We start from the raw sequence: 18,914 nt of genomic DNA on the forward strand, positions 1-18,914 counted from the left end.
GAAATAATTATATAAATTTTATTAATAAAATATTGCTTTAGTTATCTAAAAATTACATTATTTGAAAAGTGCCCAAATCTAAAATTAAACCTTACCGTTGCCATGATACCATGGTTTAGTGACGTGAATTGCTAAAAAAAACATGTTTTTTAAACTTCTTATGTTCGATGCCAGCTGAAGTTTTTTTTTTTTACAAATATTTCTTTATTAATATCGTTGTAGTATAAACATTCTAAACCTACTTTAGACTAATTTCTATTGATCATCAATTATTTTGTTAATGAATAATTGAAATTGAATTTTAATTGTTAAATATTGTTTTATGATATTAATTTTAAAAACGTAGTATAAATAGTACTATCAGGTGAGTGAACAGAAATATTTTATCAGAGGTAGTTTAATATATGTGCAACTGACAAGAGAATTTCCTCTCGCAAATATGACTGAGGTGCTCGGTGAATAACAAAATATAAGATACCAATACCAGCAGTTACCATCTTCCCCTTTACAAGCCATAACCCCTGATGAAGACCTGAAACTCAGGTCGAAACGTCGACATAAAATAAATAAATATGGTTTTGTTTATTTATGTTGTTCTTTGCTCACCGCACCCCCCGACAAACTTCTTCAAGCATTAATCTACGGTCAACTATCTACACCTCATTATAAGATACCAAGTTTTTCGACCCAGTGCCTGAATTGTAAACACAAGCCTCTTTGCGGCGAATTCGATTTGATCTAAATTTGACAAAGTGTTCTATGCATCAGATTTAAAATTGCACTGTTAAGGTTCTTCAGTTCAATTTTATCTAAGAAATGAGAAGAGATATTCAAGGTTTTCATCTATTGAGTTCATACAATTTCATTATGAACCAATAAATATTAAAATAAGGTAATCGATACATTAAAAAAAATAAATGTAATTTAATACCTCCTTCGTGCCATGTCGGTGTTCTTCAGTACACTTCTGAATCCATTTCCTGCCAAAAGATAAAGGGCTCTGCATAGTTATGTGCAAATGGATTTATTTTTTATTATTACTTATCTATCAGCTTACGTTTCTATTAACATACAAAGTTTGATTTTATCGCCTTGTTTCTCTTTAACTGTTAATAGTAATGCTGTGAATTAACTATTAGTAGGTTGAATAATGAAAAGCATTACAAAAAAAGTTTTACTGAATAAATGGTTCTGTACTCAGCTATTTACTCAGTCCTCTAAATTTCTGTTCTTCATTACCTGTAACCAATTCTTAACGATTTGGATTCAAAATATGCAATGGCAACTCAATCTACGGTCACTGAAATTAGGTATTGAAAGCAACCAATGTAAAACTTCACTTTCAGCTTCAACATTTCGCTTTGAACAGCCCTGTAAAGTGGGGCGATACATCGGACATTAAAATAGTTATAAACTGTTTGTTCTTTTTTTGACCGCAACCATGACCATCTTCTTATATTTAAAACTTTACTCATGTGGATACTATCAGAAGGGAATGTTGGTGGTTGAGTAGTTAGAAGACATACTGGTCGGTGGTCGGAATGCGAATTTATATTTTCACAGAAATTTTTAAACAACTTCAAGCAGCTGATGTTACAGTCAAATTGAATAGAAAAAATCAGTTCAAAAAGTAATCTGCTTTTCTAGTAGCTTAGCTTAATTGGCTAGGATGGTGTTCTTTCATGTAAAGAGAAAGTGTCCTCTGTAAAGAAAGTATCGGTCCCACACCATTTTAAGAAAATTCATAACCCCTCACAATGTTATCCAAAACTAATGTAATTATAATCGTTGGAAAGTTAAAAGTCTACTCTTCCACCCATACGAATATCTTTTAGATTCAGTGCTTTTATTTGGTAAAAAAAAAAAAAGTTGCAAATCAATATCAAGTTTCAAATGTTTCTTATATAGTGGGTTAAAAAGAATGTTATTTCGGAAGAAGCAAGTCCAATTCGTTTTTAGATTCCTCAAAACCTTTAGATACGAATTTTCATGAAAATAAAAAATATGTTATCTGGTTGGTTCGAAAAACCTCTTCTATGAGTTGAATCTGAAACAATTCATACCGATTGGCGTAGCGACATGATAAAATTTTTGTTTTTCGTGAAAGTTAGTAGTATTCAAGGGCTTTTGAGTGAGAATTTGAATAGTTTTTCTGATTTTTTTTTATCTACCATATAGGAAGCAATTTTTAGTGTGTATTCAATTGAAAATATTTTTCTGCTATTCTGCATCCAAAAACAAACCGAATGGTTTATTATTACCTTTATATGCTAAAATAATAGCCTGATATTAAAACAATTTAGAATGAACGAGCAAAGTGGGATAAAATATTGTTTTATGGAGAAATAAAGTTGATATTCGTTTTCCGCATTTCAAAAAGCCCTTAAATACAAATTCTGATATAAATCGAAAATTAAAATGTTTGCCTTCATTACACCTAGGGCCTTCGAATTTGTTTCAGAAATCTCAAGACCATTCTAAGATATTCAGTAAGATGTTATAATTATTTTGTATCCGATCTCCGTTGCCTGTAATGCAAAATGAAAAAATGGACCTAAGAAATACAGATTTAACTTAAAACAAATCACTGTGAAGTTCTCCCTCAAAACAACCAAAGAACTTCTATTGAGGTTAAGAGAAGAATCAACTGCTAACAGATGACTAATACACTGTGCTAGTGTGGTATTTTTCAAAAACTGTATTCCCTAGTCTTACTTATTTTGTACAACTTATAAAGTTCTACTAACGTTAATGTGCTGGATTCATAGGTAGGATCCGTGATGTCGAGTTGGGAAGAAAATTAGTGGATTGATTGTAAAGTAAAATAAGAATCGCTGGGTCGTAGTTCTTCATTTGTTAAATAGGCATTAAAGACGAAAATGATGTTCATTTAGTGTAATGAGATAGATACGTATTTAGAAGATAGTCCGGGTAGCGATCAATAAAGGTTTCAAAGTAATAACAAAAAAAACTATTTAATTTTAATCAACGTTTCAGTATGTCTATATCTATATTGAGAATTTATATCACACTTGGTTATATTTATTAACAACTTGTCTCCAGTCTACCAACATGTATATTTCCTCATATTGTTATTATTAATATTTTATTATTTTTAGCTTTTTTTTTTTTTAGCTTTTTTTTTTTCAATATACTTTTTAAACTTAACAATTGTTTTGAAATGTTTTATATGTTTAATGTTCTGTTGGTTCTAAAATGTTAGAATCTTGTTTTTTTTCTTATTATTATTGTTTTTTTATTTCTTAGCCCTGATGAAGTCCTATAAAGTGGACCGAAACGTTGGTTAACAATAACTAGTTTTTGGTTACTATTATGAAACCTTTATTGACCGCCACCCGGACTATCTTCTAACAAGATACTCATTTTAGTTATTGTGATCTAAGTATAACGGCTTGGACACAGAAAAAGCTTTGATTCATCTAGTACTAATTACTGAAAATTATTATAGCCATTTGATCAATTGAATGTGCTGCTTTCATTATATTCCTAATGTTTTAAAGATGGATTCATTGACTCTGCTTAAAACAAAAAAGTATTTCCATCCAAATTATGCATGTTGTGGTCCTAACCAAACCTTACTCAATAAAATAGTTTAGTAAAAAATCTAAAATATAATATAACACTTACTAGGTAGATGGTAAAGCTTCCATTCAGATTCCTAATCCTTAAATTTATGACAGAAATTCATAAAGTAAGCCAAACAAAACCAGCTAACATCAGATACTATTAATCTGCTAAATAATATTTGGTTAATAACAATATGGTTGTTGAATAAACATATGTTACCTAACCGAGATTATTGCACACATATTCTCGTTTAATTAATTTTGTGGATAATATTTAATTTAACGTAAAACATCCTTTAAATAATATTATGTTAAATACTATCAAAGAGTAAGTAATAAATTTAATGTGATATTTCGCATATTTTCCAAATAAGATTTCATAATTAAGGCTTTTAATATCAGCTGATTGGGGTGTAGTTATAATGGAAGGAGTGCTCAGTTCTCATAAATTAAGCAAAGAAATGTAGTAATTTTTCGGAATTGTGTTTAAATAAATCATGTATAGAAATTTCATCTGTCAATTGTCAAATGCTTTTAAGGTAGGCTTTAATATACATCTAATAGTTTTTAATTTTAAGAAATAATTGAGGTTATGATCAGGGTTTAGTTCTTACATACTAGGAAGGGTGCCCAGAAAGAAAGTACACAGCACAAATTAAAATATTTAGGGTGCTCATTTTCATGGGAAAATGAACTTGTGGAGGGAACCATATTCTTGTGGGGTTGCAACTTATAGTACAAGAGCCGGGAAGAAAAAAGGCAGTTATCTCACCCCAATTTTTGATTACTTTAATGAAAACTATGTATAATTACTAGTCAAAATTCACGAGTCTGCCAAGTGTAGGTAGGGGGAATAAAAAATGGCGGCTGTTTCAAAACCTTAATTTTTCATTCGGAGCTCTATATCTTAAAAACTACCAATAACACTATAAAATCAAAGAGAACATTATTTAAAGAAGAGTAAATTTTACCTTCGTATGAATAGTAGTTTTCATGATATTTGCTAAAATAAATTGATTTATAGTTGTTCGGACAATAAGTTTGATTTATGAAAAACTTCATTTCAGAAACCATTGGACATCATACAGATGGTCTAATAGCGCTCAAATTAAAGCTAGTTAAATTTACTAAAAAATAGTTAATAGTGTTTATCTTTGTAGGACTAGTAGTTTTTATAATATTTGAGTTGCAATCTATAAGTTTATATTATTTATTTTTGTTTTAGTTATGATTCAAGAAGTCAGTTATTTTGTTTTGGAATTTGGATAAGGGCAGATATTTCTCCCTGCCCATCTTTTTTTTAATTATAATAAAATTAAAGAGGTTTCACAAAATGGGATAATTGAGCTAATATCGCAGGAGAGTAAGGCCTTTATTTTGAGATAATTCCACTTCACTTAAAAAGTAAAAGGTTAAAAGATGTTTATGAACAAGTAAAGTTAAAATCAAGTAAAATAGTAAATAACTTTGTACAAGACTTACTTTGGATTGACAGAGGAGAGGGCAGACAGTTGACAGTTGGCTCTTTCGATTCGGAGCGACCTCGCTACAATGCCCGTACTCATCTGAGTAGAAATGAGCACGCAGTGACTTAGATGTACTGACAGCGTTCGGCTCAGACTGTTCGCTGCGTTTCCTCACGTAAATTGCTTAGCTGCTAAGATCAATAATTGTTTGCCGTGTCTTCATAAATATTGGCCCGATAAATAGTTTACTTTTCTAATTTATTTTTTTAGTTAATTTTATTGGACAATTCAATCGAGAATTTAGAGTGCACCATCTAGAGGAGTAGCATAGATTTTGAGTTATTCGAAAAATAAAAAAACCGAAAGTGGACAGTTACCATAGAAAACTGAGCTAAATATTATTGAAACCAGTGTCAGTTTAATGCTGCATACCTATTGGTCACCTCATCTATCCTATACTTTTTGTTTCTTTTATCATGACCCAGTGAATACATGTAGGACTGGCATACTCCTTCCTGATCGTAAGCACATACGTTACTTCGTGGAGATTACATCCTGCTCGGACCCACAGCGAATTCGTGAAAGACTTGCCATCTCCTTCACGACTGTAAGCGCATACTTTATGGATTGATGTATCTATCCCGTTAGTTTTTATGTAAAGTATCCGTAAAACATCCTGTCAAATCACCCCACATCCAGTTAACTTACCTATCAACATGCATTGCCTAGGTCTTCTGATATAGAGTACCTCACATCTTCAATTGGAGTCAGACTTAATTAATTATACGCAGCCACCTCGACAAAGGAATGTGCTGGGTGCAACCATATACTGTCAAGGTGAAACATTATTCCTCTGCGTTTTCATAAATTATTGGTATCAAACATCTGAGTTGATCGTTTGGTTGCAGTGGAATCAGTTTACAAAAGACATCTTTGTAATCCCTCAAAAAAGTATTATGTTTCAAATGTTTTATCGCACAATTGATTCGTTGTTAGGTTAATTTCTTCCTATTTGTGTAGAACCCAAATATTAAGCTTCTTAACAACCCCAAGATGTCTTATATAATTTCCAATTGTTAAGTGTGATACATTTAACTGTTTTGCAGTACTGTTAACAGTATGCCGAACAGTCATACATATGACGATTCGATTCAGTTATGGCTTCATCAACTTCAGAAGATCGCCCAGAACGTTGGTTGTCTTGTTAAATAATCGACACTTTAACTTCACATATCTATTTATGAGCCTCACCTGCTTCCTTGCCTTCACGAGAATAAAAAATTGAAATTTGTAGAAAATGTTTAAGTTAATACACAAATTAAAACTGACAGCTGTAAAAACAATTACGCAGAATTTATTTATATAAAAACCTGAAAGTAGCGACCACCAAATGTTAAAAGAAACAAATTCTAACATTGACAAAAGAATAAAGATACGAGTATAACGCCATCTACTGCTGCAAAACGAAATTACTAACTTACCAAATCTGTATTTACCGAACATCCTTTATATTTATTTTTCTATAATTTGGTATAAAATATAAGCATGATGATAGTAAAAGATGTTACAATCGCTATGGTCATGTAACCTAATATTTACTGACCTCCCATCAGGATTGGATTGATAGTTCTAGAACTATCAACTGTCTACACATACGCTTCAAACGTAGTCACTATCATCATTTCTGTGGAACTTAGGTTTTAAGTTTTTCCAATACTTTATTGTAATAATCTTGGGTGAACTAGTTACACCAGATTCGATAATGTTCCCTTTCATCGCTTCTTCTTCTTTGCCTAAAAGTTTCTTTTTTTAATAATTTAATGAAGGATTATTGTCGTTGTTTTAATTATCATTTCGGTTCAATCATTCATGAAATAATCCGTGTGCTGATCCTGAAGCGGAGGCAAAAACCATACTGAATGTAAATGATATTTCGTAAGTTAGATAAAGATGTCTATTAGTGACGTAAAATAGTGTGGCTGACGATATCAGTTGATTGGAAGGTAATCATCGAGGAGGCCGTGCTCAGCTCTCCCTTTTTCTGGATTTAGATATAAGGTTATCATGAACGGCAACTTCATCTGTCGATTGTCTTATGCTGTCAGGGTATGTCAAAACTTAAAATATATTATTCATTAAACTAACAAATTTACCCTTGACAGTGTTTCATTCATTTCCAGTCAGATTTCGTACTATTGACTGGTACATTTTCCTCATTCATCAACTAATTTGTTTTTATAAGAGATCATATTGTAGTAAATATGTGTTAAATACATTTGAAAACTAGTTAATTTAGCCAGTAAATAGGAAAAATATTTTTCAAGAATAATAGAGGTTATAGTATGGTTACAATAATCTCAGTATATTCTAATTGTCTGTTAAATACTGATTTTTCCTCTGCCATTCACTTTGAAAGATATATTGCTGATTTATAGTGTTATCTAGCTTCCTCTGTAAGTCCTTGTTTTTCCTCTAAAAAAAATTTTTTTATGTGATAAATTCTTATGTTAATCCTCATTTCTCCATTAACTGTTGAGTTATTTAGGTATGTATTATTAATTATTGTGATAATTAATCATTAATGGAATGCAAATATTATCTTTTTGAATTTCGTACTAAGAACTTCTGGCTTATTTAACTTTTGAATGTGTAATATGACTTGATCTGATCTGTAAGATAATAGAATCATAAATTTAATTCCTTGATGCTTCGGAAATTAAAGAAAGTTTATTTTTATAATGTTATGATTTCATCGGTCATTATGTAATGTACTAATATGTATGATTTATAAATACTGCTGTCTGTTAATTTAAACTACTACCAGTGATTAATATTGTTGTGTTCTATACTTTTAAATAGAAACATCACAATAAATTTTGCTGATATTATTTGTCAGCTAAGCTTACATTTATTTTGATAATTATCAAAAATAGCTTTCTTTCTGGCATTATTAAAGATTGTTGACATTCTTAAAGTTATGAGTACAACACCACAATACACCTATACCTTCTCAGAGATCTGCCAATGTATCAATAATGGTTACATTCTTTTCAGTGTGATATTCTGAGATTTATTTTTTATTTCTTGTTTTAAATAACTTCTGACCTTTAAAATTATAGTATGTAATGTTATATAGTAATTGCTAAATGTTTTGTGAATTTGGAAACTTATTTAGATTTCAGAAATATATCAACTCTTATGAATATCAATGTTATTTTTACTAGTAACTATGTGGATAGAGAGATAATTCATTAGTACTATTCAATCTAAATAAGTTAATGTCTTACTGTTCAAATAGAATATGTTGATGTTTACATAAAGTTGGACAAATTGTATACTAAATCAGATATAGAATTCACCAGTACCTTTGAATTTATCATTAATATATTTCCAATTATCTAATTTCAGCCTCCAGGATGTCTACAGAAAGCAACTGCAGTTGCATTACAAAAAAAGAGGTTTTATTCTCAACAAGTAGAAGCCGACCTTGTGGTAATTGGTTCAGGCCCGGGTGGATATGTAGCTGCCATCAAAGCAGCTCAGCTTGGTCTTAAAGTAAGTTATATTATTTTATTTTAACCTAATTATATCTTAATTAAATATGAGTTTCATGTATCAATTACTTTTTACAGACTGTATGCATTGAAAAAGAAAATACCTTAGGTGGTACCTGTTTGAATGTAGGTTGTATTCCATCAAAGGCACTCCTTAACAACTCGCATTACTATCATATGGCTCAACACGACTTCAAGAACAGAGGAATCGAAGGTAGGTTTACACATAATAAAAAAAAAAAAAATTATATTAATGTTGGATATCAATCTGTGAATAAACATGTAATTCCTTTTTTTATTATTATTTATTCATTGGGAGAATATTTTTTATTACTGACTATGATCAACCCCCATCATTCATTTCCTTGATTTATAATTAACCATCATATTGGTGATAGATATGTGTTATAAACTTCTTTTGAGAACACCCATGATTATGGTAACATTTTTCCCCCCTTATATTCCAAAATCAAGAGTTTATTTTATACATTGAAGCAAAATTTAATTTTATGAATGAGAAAGTACTTAAACACTCTATTTGATAGGTCTAAGTCTATTAGTTGGTAGTTAACTGTGCTTAATTCTTGACCTTACAGTATTTTTTAGAGGCAGAAATGGTTTTACCGGAAATTAATTTAAGGTTTTAATAATTATTGAACTCAAGAAGGAAGAAAAACATATTATAGGCTTTGTCCTTGTGAACTACAGTTTTCTTCTTAATTGATATCTATACTGATATTCTATACATTAAACTCCTAAATTAAGCTTTATACTTGTTAAAAATGATATTGGAAAATACAGTTAGATTCAAATGTTTAAGATTAGCTGTGAAGAATTACATTTTGGTTATTAAAGGTTTCGGATTGAATTATTATTTGTACAGGGCAGAGGGGAGGAGGAGGAAGGATATGGGAATAATATTAAAAATTTTAGTTTTTATTAGTTTTACTGATTAGATTGTTCTGGAGGAAGAAGTGAACTATTATTATAATATATATCAGTTTGAGAGAACTAATGGCATGAGATTTTCTCTCACCTTAAAATATTTTTCTGTAAAAAAAAATATTTTATTTTTAAAGATAAAAAATGGGTAGTTATAGCTCTTCTCTAGCTGAAGGGAAGGAATACGGAAAGACATTTGCATACCCATGTTCAAAGTTTATGCATTTAGATACAACAGGAAACATTTTGTGTTTCCATTAACTGAGTTTGTGGTGTGAGAACATTTAAATAAAGAATAAATAATTAAGTAATAAATAATAGAGAAATAAATAATTTTGTAAAATTAAAAAAAAAAATTGTAACATTCTTACATGTTGTTGAGCACCATGAGACTGCCGCACAGTGGTTCAAAACTAAGAATCAACAGGGCAAAATTTTGTCCTGAATTGACCTTACAGAATCTTACAAAATTTTGTTCTGTTTGTTCTATTCATGATATGACAGCAATTTCAATATTATTTTGCTCCTAAACAAATTGACTTTCAATGTTGTGATTAGCAAATTTTTATTTATTATTATTTGATTAAATTTTTTTTTTATGGTTAGTTCAGAGTAAATTTTCCCTACTAAGAATTCTTGTATATTTCTATGTTTTTTGTATTTTCCTTCATTTATCATTTATATTTGGTAATTTTAAGAAAACAGTGGGTTTTATATCACAAATCAGTAATTTATCAAAATTATAATTTTTTCCTGATTTCAATTAGATCAAACCTTAGTAAGTGCAAATCGCACTCAAAATTTAAATCTTTATGTTTCTTAAAACTGGGTATAATTTGCACTGCGTTAACTTTTTTGTCTGTTTTAAGATATTGATAATTTAGACATCTTTTGAAAAGTCGTAATAAATCACTATGTTGTGATATTAAACCAGGTGTTGTTTTTTTAAACTTACTTAATATCAATTATAAACAAAAAAATTATAGGAAATATTGATACAAGGATTCTTAGTAAGGAAACTTTTTTCATAAATTGCGAAATAAAAATTATCTATTTTTATGAAATGAAGGTCTTAACAAATTAACTAAAATTTTGATGATCAAAACATTAAACCAATCTACTTTACGAGAACAGAATGATTTTTAGACGGCAGAGATATTAAATGACCAGGATGGAATTTTGTTTCAAAAAAGTGTTTTTTTTTACCAAACATTTTTTATATTTATCGGTATTTATTAGTTCCAGCTATTATAGGAAAAATAATCAAGCACCATGGGAGAATCAGTCAAAAATTTCACTTTTGAGTTGAACCAACATTTTTTTTTTGTTATTTGTATACATTAAGATACAAATTAACTTCATAAATTTTTTCATGAATCTATAATTTCCAGTTAGCATTACTTTAATTATTGGTGGTCCCGGGACCACTCAAGAAGTTAACTGTGAATGTTGGTGATGGCAATTACTTAACAAATTTGTATAATCTTGAAAATAGTTTAATTTTTCCTGGTGTAGGGTAAGAATATAAACATTTTACTGTAGTTTTTAGGTGTAGTTATATGATATAACAAATCCATTGAAATTTTGGTAATGTTAGTTATTACCGTGAAAGAATTACCAGAAAATCTTCCATAGCTGATGCATGCTTATTAGCCTTACGGTGTTCATGGGAGACAGTTTTCTGATCAGTATTTTTAACCTACCTGATTTATCTCCTAACTTTTAACACGTTGATTGCCACAGTTCTTTTCAAGATTTCAGTCTAGGAAGCCAATTTAAGTTTGGTCAGTTAAGCCAAGTAAGCTAACTACGAGTTATCTCGTAGGTTGGCGTCACAGGCAATAAAACCAACTATGAGATAACTCGTAGTTGGCAGTCAGCGTGTTAATATCACTCATTTTTAAGGTTAAGTGAATTCCTGAAAGTATGTCAAAAGATGGTTCTCATTCTGGCAAGTTTCACTGATTTGTTTTCTGGAAACATGCAGATTCCCATACCTGATTCTAAGCTTTACATTAATTTTGTTTGAAACTTTGTATTAAATTTACATGAAATTATTTTTTAATTCATGGAAGTTTTCTAATTTGTATAGTTAAATATTTTATATTTGATGGTCATTAATATTTATAGTCAAAGTATTGTAAGTTAGTCAATTTTTATTAGTTTAGTTGTTTACAAGTAACAATTTAATTTTTTTTAAAATATTTTATCTGTTAATATGGTGATTTTATTTACTGTTCTAGTTGATAAAGTTGCTCTGAACTTACCAGCTCTGATGAACGCTAAATCATCAGCAGTAAAGGCATTAACTGGTGGTATTGCAATGCTCTTTAAAAGTAATAAGGTCTGTTATTTAGCGTCATAATATTTAATGTCATGTTTTTCTTGAAGTACATATCAAATTATTTACCTAGTACCTTAAATGTATATTTAAAAGTATTTTTTTACAACAGTTAATTTCAGCTATGAATCTTGTAACTGCGCCAATACAGAAATATAATACCATCATTATTGGTTTTAAATGCATAACATTTTCTGTGCATTATGTACCATTTAGGAATTGTACATAATCACGAATGTTCCTTTTGACTTGCTATTTATTTTTGAACCAAGGAGTTATGGAATTAAAAGATAAGATATCACTTAATGAAGTTTAAAATTTTGCTGACACCTTGTTTGGTTCAGATGAAAATAATACTGCTGAGAATTGGGTTACAATTATAAATAGTCTATATATTATTTGAGTTGCTTTTTGACCACTTCCAGACCCTCTTTCTTTTATTAATTACACAGGGTCTATTAGTGATCTCCCTATAAAATATCTAGTGTGTCCATTCCCACAACTTTTCTAATGGTTTTGGTGGCAAAATCTGATGGGTAAATTGTTTTCTGTATCTATTGGCCCAATTATGATCTCTGTAGGCATTTTAAATATGTTGAATGATGCCAGTGAGCATCTAGAATGTTCTAGTAGATGTATTACTTTATTCCAAAAAGTTATTGAAAAATGAATGGGCTTCCATATGTACCTAACCAAATACTTTTGTAAACCTGGATAAAACATTCAGCAGGATGTATTTTTGTTAATAGTAATCTGATTATTTTATTTTTGTGTGTAGTATGGAATTAAATTAAATTTTTTTTTTAATTTAATTTTTGGATTCTGCTTATCATGGTGTATAAAACCTCTAATTTTGTCGGATAGGAGAGAGGGAGTTAATTTTTTTTTTCTAGGTGGATTACAAAGGTGTCATTATTGAAAATTTTAAACCAAAAACATAAAACTAACCTCATGGTGCAATGATAACCTCATGGTGCAATGAGATAAATTATTTATTTTTTTATTTGTTAACAATTCATTATTTATTTTCATACATTTTAATAGTAAAACTGCATAAGTATCTTCAGAAAGATAACAGAAATACCATTGTGTATTATATTCATGATAATAAGTTTATCTATCTATTTGAAAATCTATACTTTTAGTGACGCTTTGTAGATAGAATTGACGTAAAAGTGTTTCTATTATTTTAATTTACATTAAAAATTGTATCGATTAATAGATTTCTAAAAAAAAAAATTATCAGCATTTGAAGAACTTCCTCTTAAAATGTTATAACTAACATTTCTTCAAACTTTCCAGACATAAGAAAAAAAGTTTTACATTTGACCAAATCACGAATTTTCAGTTTTAGCACATAAGAGCATTGGTTAAGGATTGATCCATTGTTTTCACTAGCAACAGTCATCTTAGGTCAAAAACCAGTTTTTCATAAAAAAAAAAATCATTTTGTTAAATTCTGCAGGAATACATTTTTTATAGAAAGTTCTTTTTATGTTACTGATAAAAATTCACAAAAATTATAATTATTCATAAAATATTATATAACCACATTGTTTTTTTTAAAAATATTTATTATCAAGTACTATGTTGAACATATTGTACAAAAGCATGTAACCTACCGATAGTAAAGGTATTTGATATATTGAGATATATCAGCAGACCTTGCTATATTTGGCGATGAATATATATATATTAATTTAACTCTGTACCCTAATATATCAATTTAATTATACTGAACATTTCAGGTATCTCTTATTAAAGGCCATGGCAAAATAACTGGAGCCAATGAAGTTACTGTTTTAGAAGGTGATAAACCAACACACTCTGTTAAAACCAAACATATCATGATTGCAACAGGATCTGAAGTGACTCCTTTTCCAGGCATTGAGGTTAGATTTTCAAAATATGTTTTATTTACAGATTATAAGAAAAAAGATAATTAAGTAAATATCATAATTATTTTAGTTTTTAACCAATTCTTTTTCAGACCAATATTTGATCTCTTTATATGTGTATCATCCTTGTTATTTCACTTCTGTGTTGAAAGTTTGTTATTAGTCTCTGTCTGTTGTGGATTCAATTTTAATTAATTATCTCTTCTTCATTAATATGAATAATTTCTTTTATTCACTACAGGTTTTTCTGACTTCTGAGAAATGAAAAATCTTTCAGCTGAAATCATTTCTAAAGTAAATAATAATATTGTTTTTTCAGGTTGATGAAAAAACAATCGTTTCTTCCACAGGAGCCCTCTCTTTGGATAAAGTTCCTAGCAAGTTTATTGTCATTGGTGCTGGTGTAATTGGTCTTGAGTTGGTAAGAAATTTGTTTTTATTATCAAGTAATGTTATTTGTTTTTTCAGATGTTGTAGTATCTTCAAAAATTATTTGTTTTTAAAATATTTTATTCAGGGCTCTGTATGGGGTAGGCTTGGCTCAGATGTTACTGCTGTTGAATTCATGCCTACAATTGGAGGTGCTGGTATCGATCTAGAGGTTTCTAAAGCTTTCCAGAAGTTACTTACGAAGCAAGGTATCAATTGTCATAAATTGAATTAAAATTTTCATTTGTACAAATATGATAGACATTATTATGTAAATTTCTTTTGGACTGAGTTTGTAAATTTTGAGGAGACTGAAGTTTTTTTTTGTTTTTTTTATGGCCGTTTTCTCATCTTTTTCTAATGATCAGTTTGGGACAGGGGCTAAACATACCTGTTTAGCTCAATGACTACTGCCTTTTGCTGGTGGTAATCTCCAAGATATAATATTGAGGAATATAAAACCCTTCTTCATGACTCATTTAGGATCTTTTGGAAGCATCTCTACAGATTAAAATGAATTAATCTTTCTTTATTACCATATTAATGATTTTTTTTATGTTGACAAATATGATTTCATGCCCTACAGTTTTCTATTATAGTGGTTTTTGACAACCTTCTTAATGAAATCCTCATAGTAACTGAAACGACACAAAACTGCTCAAAGATTCTGATCGCTACAACACAGACCTAACAAACACTCGTAAACTTTTAAATTACTATAAAGAACTCCTTTAAAGTATTATCAGCCCTGTTTGGACTGGACTAGAATATTTGAAACTAAGCTTTGGGGCTCCATAAAGGCTATCGAATTCCTCCCATTAAAAATCCTTAATGCTCCCTATATCACATATAAAATTATTTTCCATTATTCCATTGCTGCAGATTTGGTCTTTAATAGATTCTATCTATTTTAATACCAAAGTTGCACAAACCACTAGTTCTTAACGTTCCATCCCAATCTGTTCCAGATAATCCTCCGAGGTGTCTAAGTAGAAGATGGTTATATAACTTTATAACTTAGTCATTTTAGAGTTACCAATGGTGGGCCCTTCTCAATCTATTATATGTTTTATATTCATACATCTATCATATTTGCTTATTGTATTGCTATGTACTAGTAACAGATTTACTTGGGATGCCAGGATAATCGCTGAAGGCAATTATCCAAAAATAAGTTAATTAATTAATTATAAATTGAGTCTTAAAAAACTATTATTATAATTGGATTCCTTTCCAAAGGCTGTTTGTGTGTTTACCAGTTTACCAATTAAATACCTTTATACTTATAAAATGTTGTTACCATTAATTATATAGGATAATAAAGAGTGGTATATTGGGATATATAATAGTATATAAACTACATAAAGAAACTAAGTATTTATTTACAATTTGTTATGATTAAAATGATTCAGATAAAGGTTGCCATAAAATATAGATTATTACTTGATTACTTATTAGTTAATTTATACTTATAGCTGCTGATGCCGTGGGATGTAGTGCCGTAGGTGTCTTCTGTTTCATAAGGGATGTCCAGGTCTGGTGGCCCTTCTCACGACTTCGTCTGGTCGAAGTGCATTCTCTAAGTCTGCCTCCTGGCTGTGGTCCTCCCCCGTCTAAGCTTTCCTGTTGAATGTCTTCGTCTCCTCTTCTAAATTTCCTCTGTATTTTTCTCCCACTTCCCTTTTGGGGCGTTACCTTATTTTTAAATCTCTTCTCTGATTGGTTATCGATGTCTGAAGACTCCCGAGGCAGGCGTCCCCCTCCTCAGGGCCGAGGATGTGTAAAAAAAGTTATACATGTCCAGGAAGGGCTTGCACCTGGTTAATTTGATTCTGGTCCCTCGTCCCAACCTATTTTGTGTTTTGACACTTAAAGGTTAGCCAATCTAATTTTCTCAGGGGCCTCTGGTAATGTGACAAACTTAATACAGATGTTTTCATATCCGAGGATGCTAAAAGCTTCCCGGAAGGATACCCTGACCAGGTATAGGGCCAGATGACGAAACACCTTAATAATACCCCGGATGTCCAAAGACCGATACATAGCAGTATTCTGTTTTACAGTGTAAATAAATAATTTTAAAAACAGGTTATCTTGGAATCACTATTATTTTATTAATTCATTTTTGCCTTTGGCTCTTGCTGCATAATGAACTTTCTTTCATCTCAATATTGTCCTCGATTATTCTTTTCCTTATGTCTTTATAGACAACATTATCAGCAGTGAGAAGAGTTTTCTACATTCTGTTTACTCTTGGCAGTTACAATGTGCCTAAACCATCTAATTTAAATGAATATATATTGGTTGTTCATTGGATAACAACAACATTCAAATTTATTTTTGCCTATTGAACCTAATAATGAGTGACCATAATGATGTAATATTCTTGAAATAAAATATATTTTAAATTAAAGTATATAAAAAAAAGTTACAGTTAAACGTCCTTTTAACAAATTACAAGATTATGGATTTTTTTTTCTCTATGATCTTGTTTAAGAAAAGTTTCATATTTAACATTGATATTTAGGTACAGAGTGAATGATTACACATCTTTAACAACTTGTAATTGTGATACAATAGGGGTATTCATGATCTTTGGTTTAACATGTTAAAGCGTGTTAAATGGAAAAACTCATGTTAAATCGAAAAAAATTGCCTTCTTTTACCGTGGTAAAACGAAATAACATTTAACATGGCTGAGAGTCTGTTACTTGGTCTGTTAAATGGAGAATGACGTCACACAATAGACCAGTTGAGATCGCCGCCATTTTTGTTGTGACAGCTCAGTTCTTTCGTGTGTTTGTGGTATTCATATCCCTGTTATTAAACCAGAATGGATAATTTTAATGATACTTTTGAGGGGAAAAAAACAGTAAAAAAAACAATGTAATTTCATTCTACTATCTGAAAATATGTAAACGCTCGCCAGATAAAAATCTCACTATATGAACCATGTAATTATTCTTAGGGGACATATGTCCCAGAATAAAGTTATTTTTTCATTTCATAAGCTAAACTTTCACACAAATTCCACTTTTCACTCACTCTACGCATGTTGTAATTAATTACTTAAATCAAAACTTAAGTAAACAATAACATGAGGGTCTGGAAGGAAGGTTATAAACATAAAGGCTTATACAACAAGTTGCTGAGAAAATCCGCTAGGGGCTCTTATGCATTTAACGTTTAACATGACTTCAAATAGGGCTGCTCACAATCTTATAGTTATAACATTTAACATGGTAAAACATTTTACATTTAACACATCATGAATACCCCTTATGATTCAGTTCCTCTCTCGCTTATTTCTTATACTCTTGCTTATTTCTTGCAAACTTTATTTTTAATCTGATCTATTGATTTGGATATATAGAAAGAAAAAGTAATCAAATTGTATTTAAATCGCATTTAAACATTTCATTTTACTATGGTTGAGTATTGTGTCACTGTAGCCTGCTTAGTTTATAGTAATCTCATTTTAGTTTTTAGTAACTCATTTTAAGGACATGTTTGGTTCTAAATTTTTTGGTTTGTCTTTTTAGGTATGAAGTTTAAACTAGGAACAAAGGTGACTGGTGCAAAAAGATCAGGCAGTAGTATAATTGTTAGTGTTGAGAATGCTAAGGATCCTTCTAAAAAAGAGGAGGTAAATATTCCATGATTGTTAATAAGTCATTTTCTAACCATTAATTATTTTTAATAGTGCAATAATTTACTGTGGAATTGTTTTTTTTTATATAAGTATCATGAGATGTTTGAATTAATTCATTTTTTATTATAGAATTTTGGTCCATAATTATTTATTTACAGTTTAGTAATAAAATTTAAATTATTATCTTAAAATTGTAGGGTTAAACATGTAAATTAAATATGATCTTGAATAAAATGTTTTGATCGATCATTACACTTCCTCTAACTTGGTCTTACATTGTTTCTGAAAGTCAAATCTAGTCATCAATTTGTCTGTTGTCAGTGCATAAGATTAACCCTTAGAGGCATATTTTTTTTTTTTTTTTTAAAAATCCCATAACTACTTTAAGAGTTATATAACAACATAAAATTGATTATAAAAATAAAAGTGGTCAAGATTCTTAGAAATTTTGAAAAAAATAATTTAAACATCATGCATTTGAGTTATAATTATGTCACAAATCGAATTAGTCTTGCAATGAATGGAAACTTCTTAATTTTTCTGAAATAGGCAAAATTTAAGATATTTAAAAGGTAAGTCCATAATTTATTAACAATAGGTTATAACAAGATTATAAATAATTCACAAAATTCTAAATTATAGTTATACATAAAATTTTATAAATATACACCAAATATGTATTTTTAATTAAGCATTATGAAAATTATAAAAACAATTTTTATTTGATGCCACTCGACATACATTTACATTCTGATAAAATAAGAGGGGACTTAATTCAAATAATTAAGGGACCTACACCCGGTAAATATAATTCAAGTTATAGCTAGCATTGTGGCGTACAGGGTTGACGTGTAAGGTTGTAGGGCTTGGTAAAATGTTAATAAACACTGAACCAATGGGTACGCGTTTGAGGGGTAGACCAAAACATAGATGGGATGATTGCGTTAAAACTGATTTAGTGGAATTGGGTTTGGAGGGGCATCACTGGAAGGATGTATGCAGAGAGCATTTGGTGGTATTGGCATCAAACCTTCGGGTTCGTTAG

General features: G+C 29.8%; 1 protein-coding gene and 1 long non-coding RNA gene across 4 annotated transcripts in view; one reads left to right on the forward strand and one right to left on the reverse strand.

Moving 5' to 3' along the window:
- Positions 1-6,997, reverse strand: part of LOC106689463 (uncharacterized) — a 25,832-nt gene extending 18,835 nt beyond the window's left edge. For 2 of the 3 annotated variants that reach the window (XR_010843509.1, XR_001344448.2), the window contains exons 1-2: positions 3,649-3,776; positions 932-980 (exon numbers count right to left, since the gene is read on the reverse strand). This is a non-coding gene — a long non-coding RNA (uncharacterized lncRNA). Of the gene's footprint in view, positions 1-931; positions 981-3,648; positions 3,777-5,069 lie in introns of those variants that run through there. The other variant, XR_001344449.2, reaches the window with a different exon arrangement.
- A 3-nt stretch (positions 6,998-7,000) lies between these two features.
- Positions 7,001-18,914, forward strand: part of LOC106689446 (dihydrolipoyl dehydrogenase, mitochondrial) — a 19,064-nt gene continuing 7,150 nt past the window's right edge. Inside the window, exons 1-8 of the mRNA XM_014434413.3 lie at positions 7,001-7,159; positions 8,462-8,608; positions 8,686-8,821; positions 11,793-11,893; positions 13,639-13,782; positions 14,108-14,209; positions 14,306-14,426; positions 17,760-17,863. Coding sequence (XP_014289899.1) covers positions 7,118-7,159; positions 8,462-8,608; positions 8,686-8,821; positions 11,793-11,893; positions 13,639-13,782; positions 14,108-14,209; positions 14,306-14,426; positions 17,760-17,863 — 897 coding nt within the window. The 5' untranslated portion in view covers positions 7,001-7,117. The remainder of the gene's footprint in view (positions 7,160-8,461; positions 8,609-8,685; positions 8,822-11,792; positions 11,894-13,638; positions 13,783-14,107; positions 14,210-14,305; positions 14,427-17,759; positions 17,864-18,914) is intronic.

The sequence above is a fragment of the Halyomorpha halys genome, unplaced genomic scaffold, assembly GCF_000696795.3.
Source record: "Halyomorpha halys isolate HHAL.00 unplaced genomic scaffold, Hhal_1.1 Scaffold46.1, whole genome shotgun sequence".
NCBI lineage: Eukaryota > Metazoa > Arthropoda > Insecta > Hemiptera > Pentatomidae > Halyomorpha > Halyomorpha halys.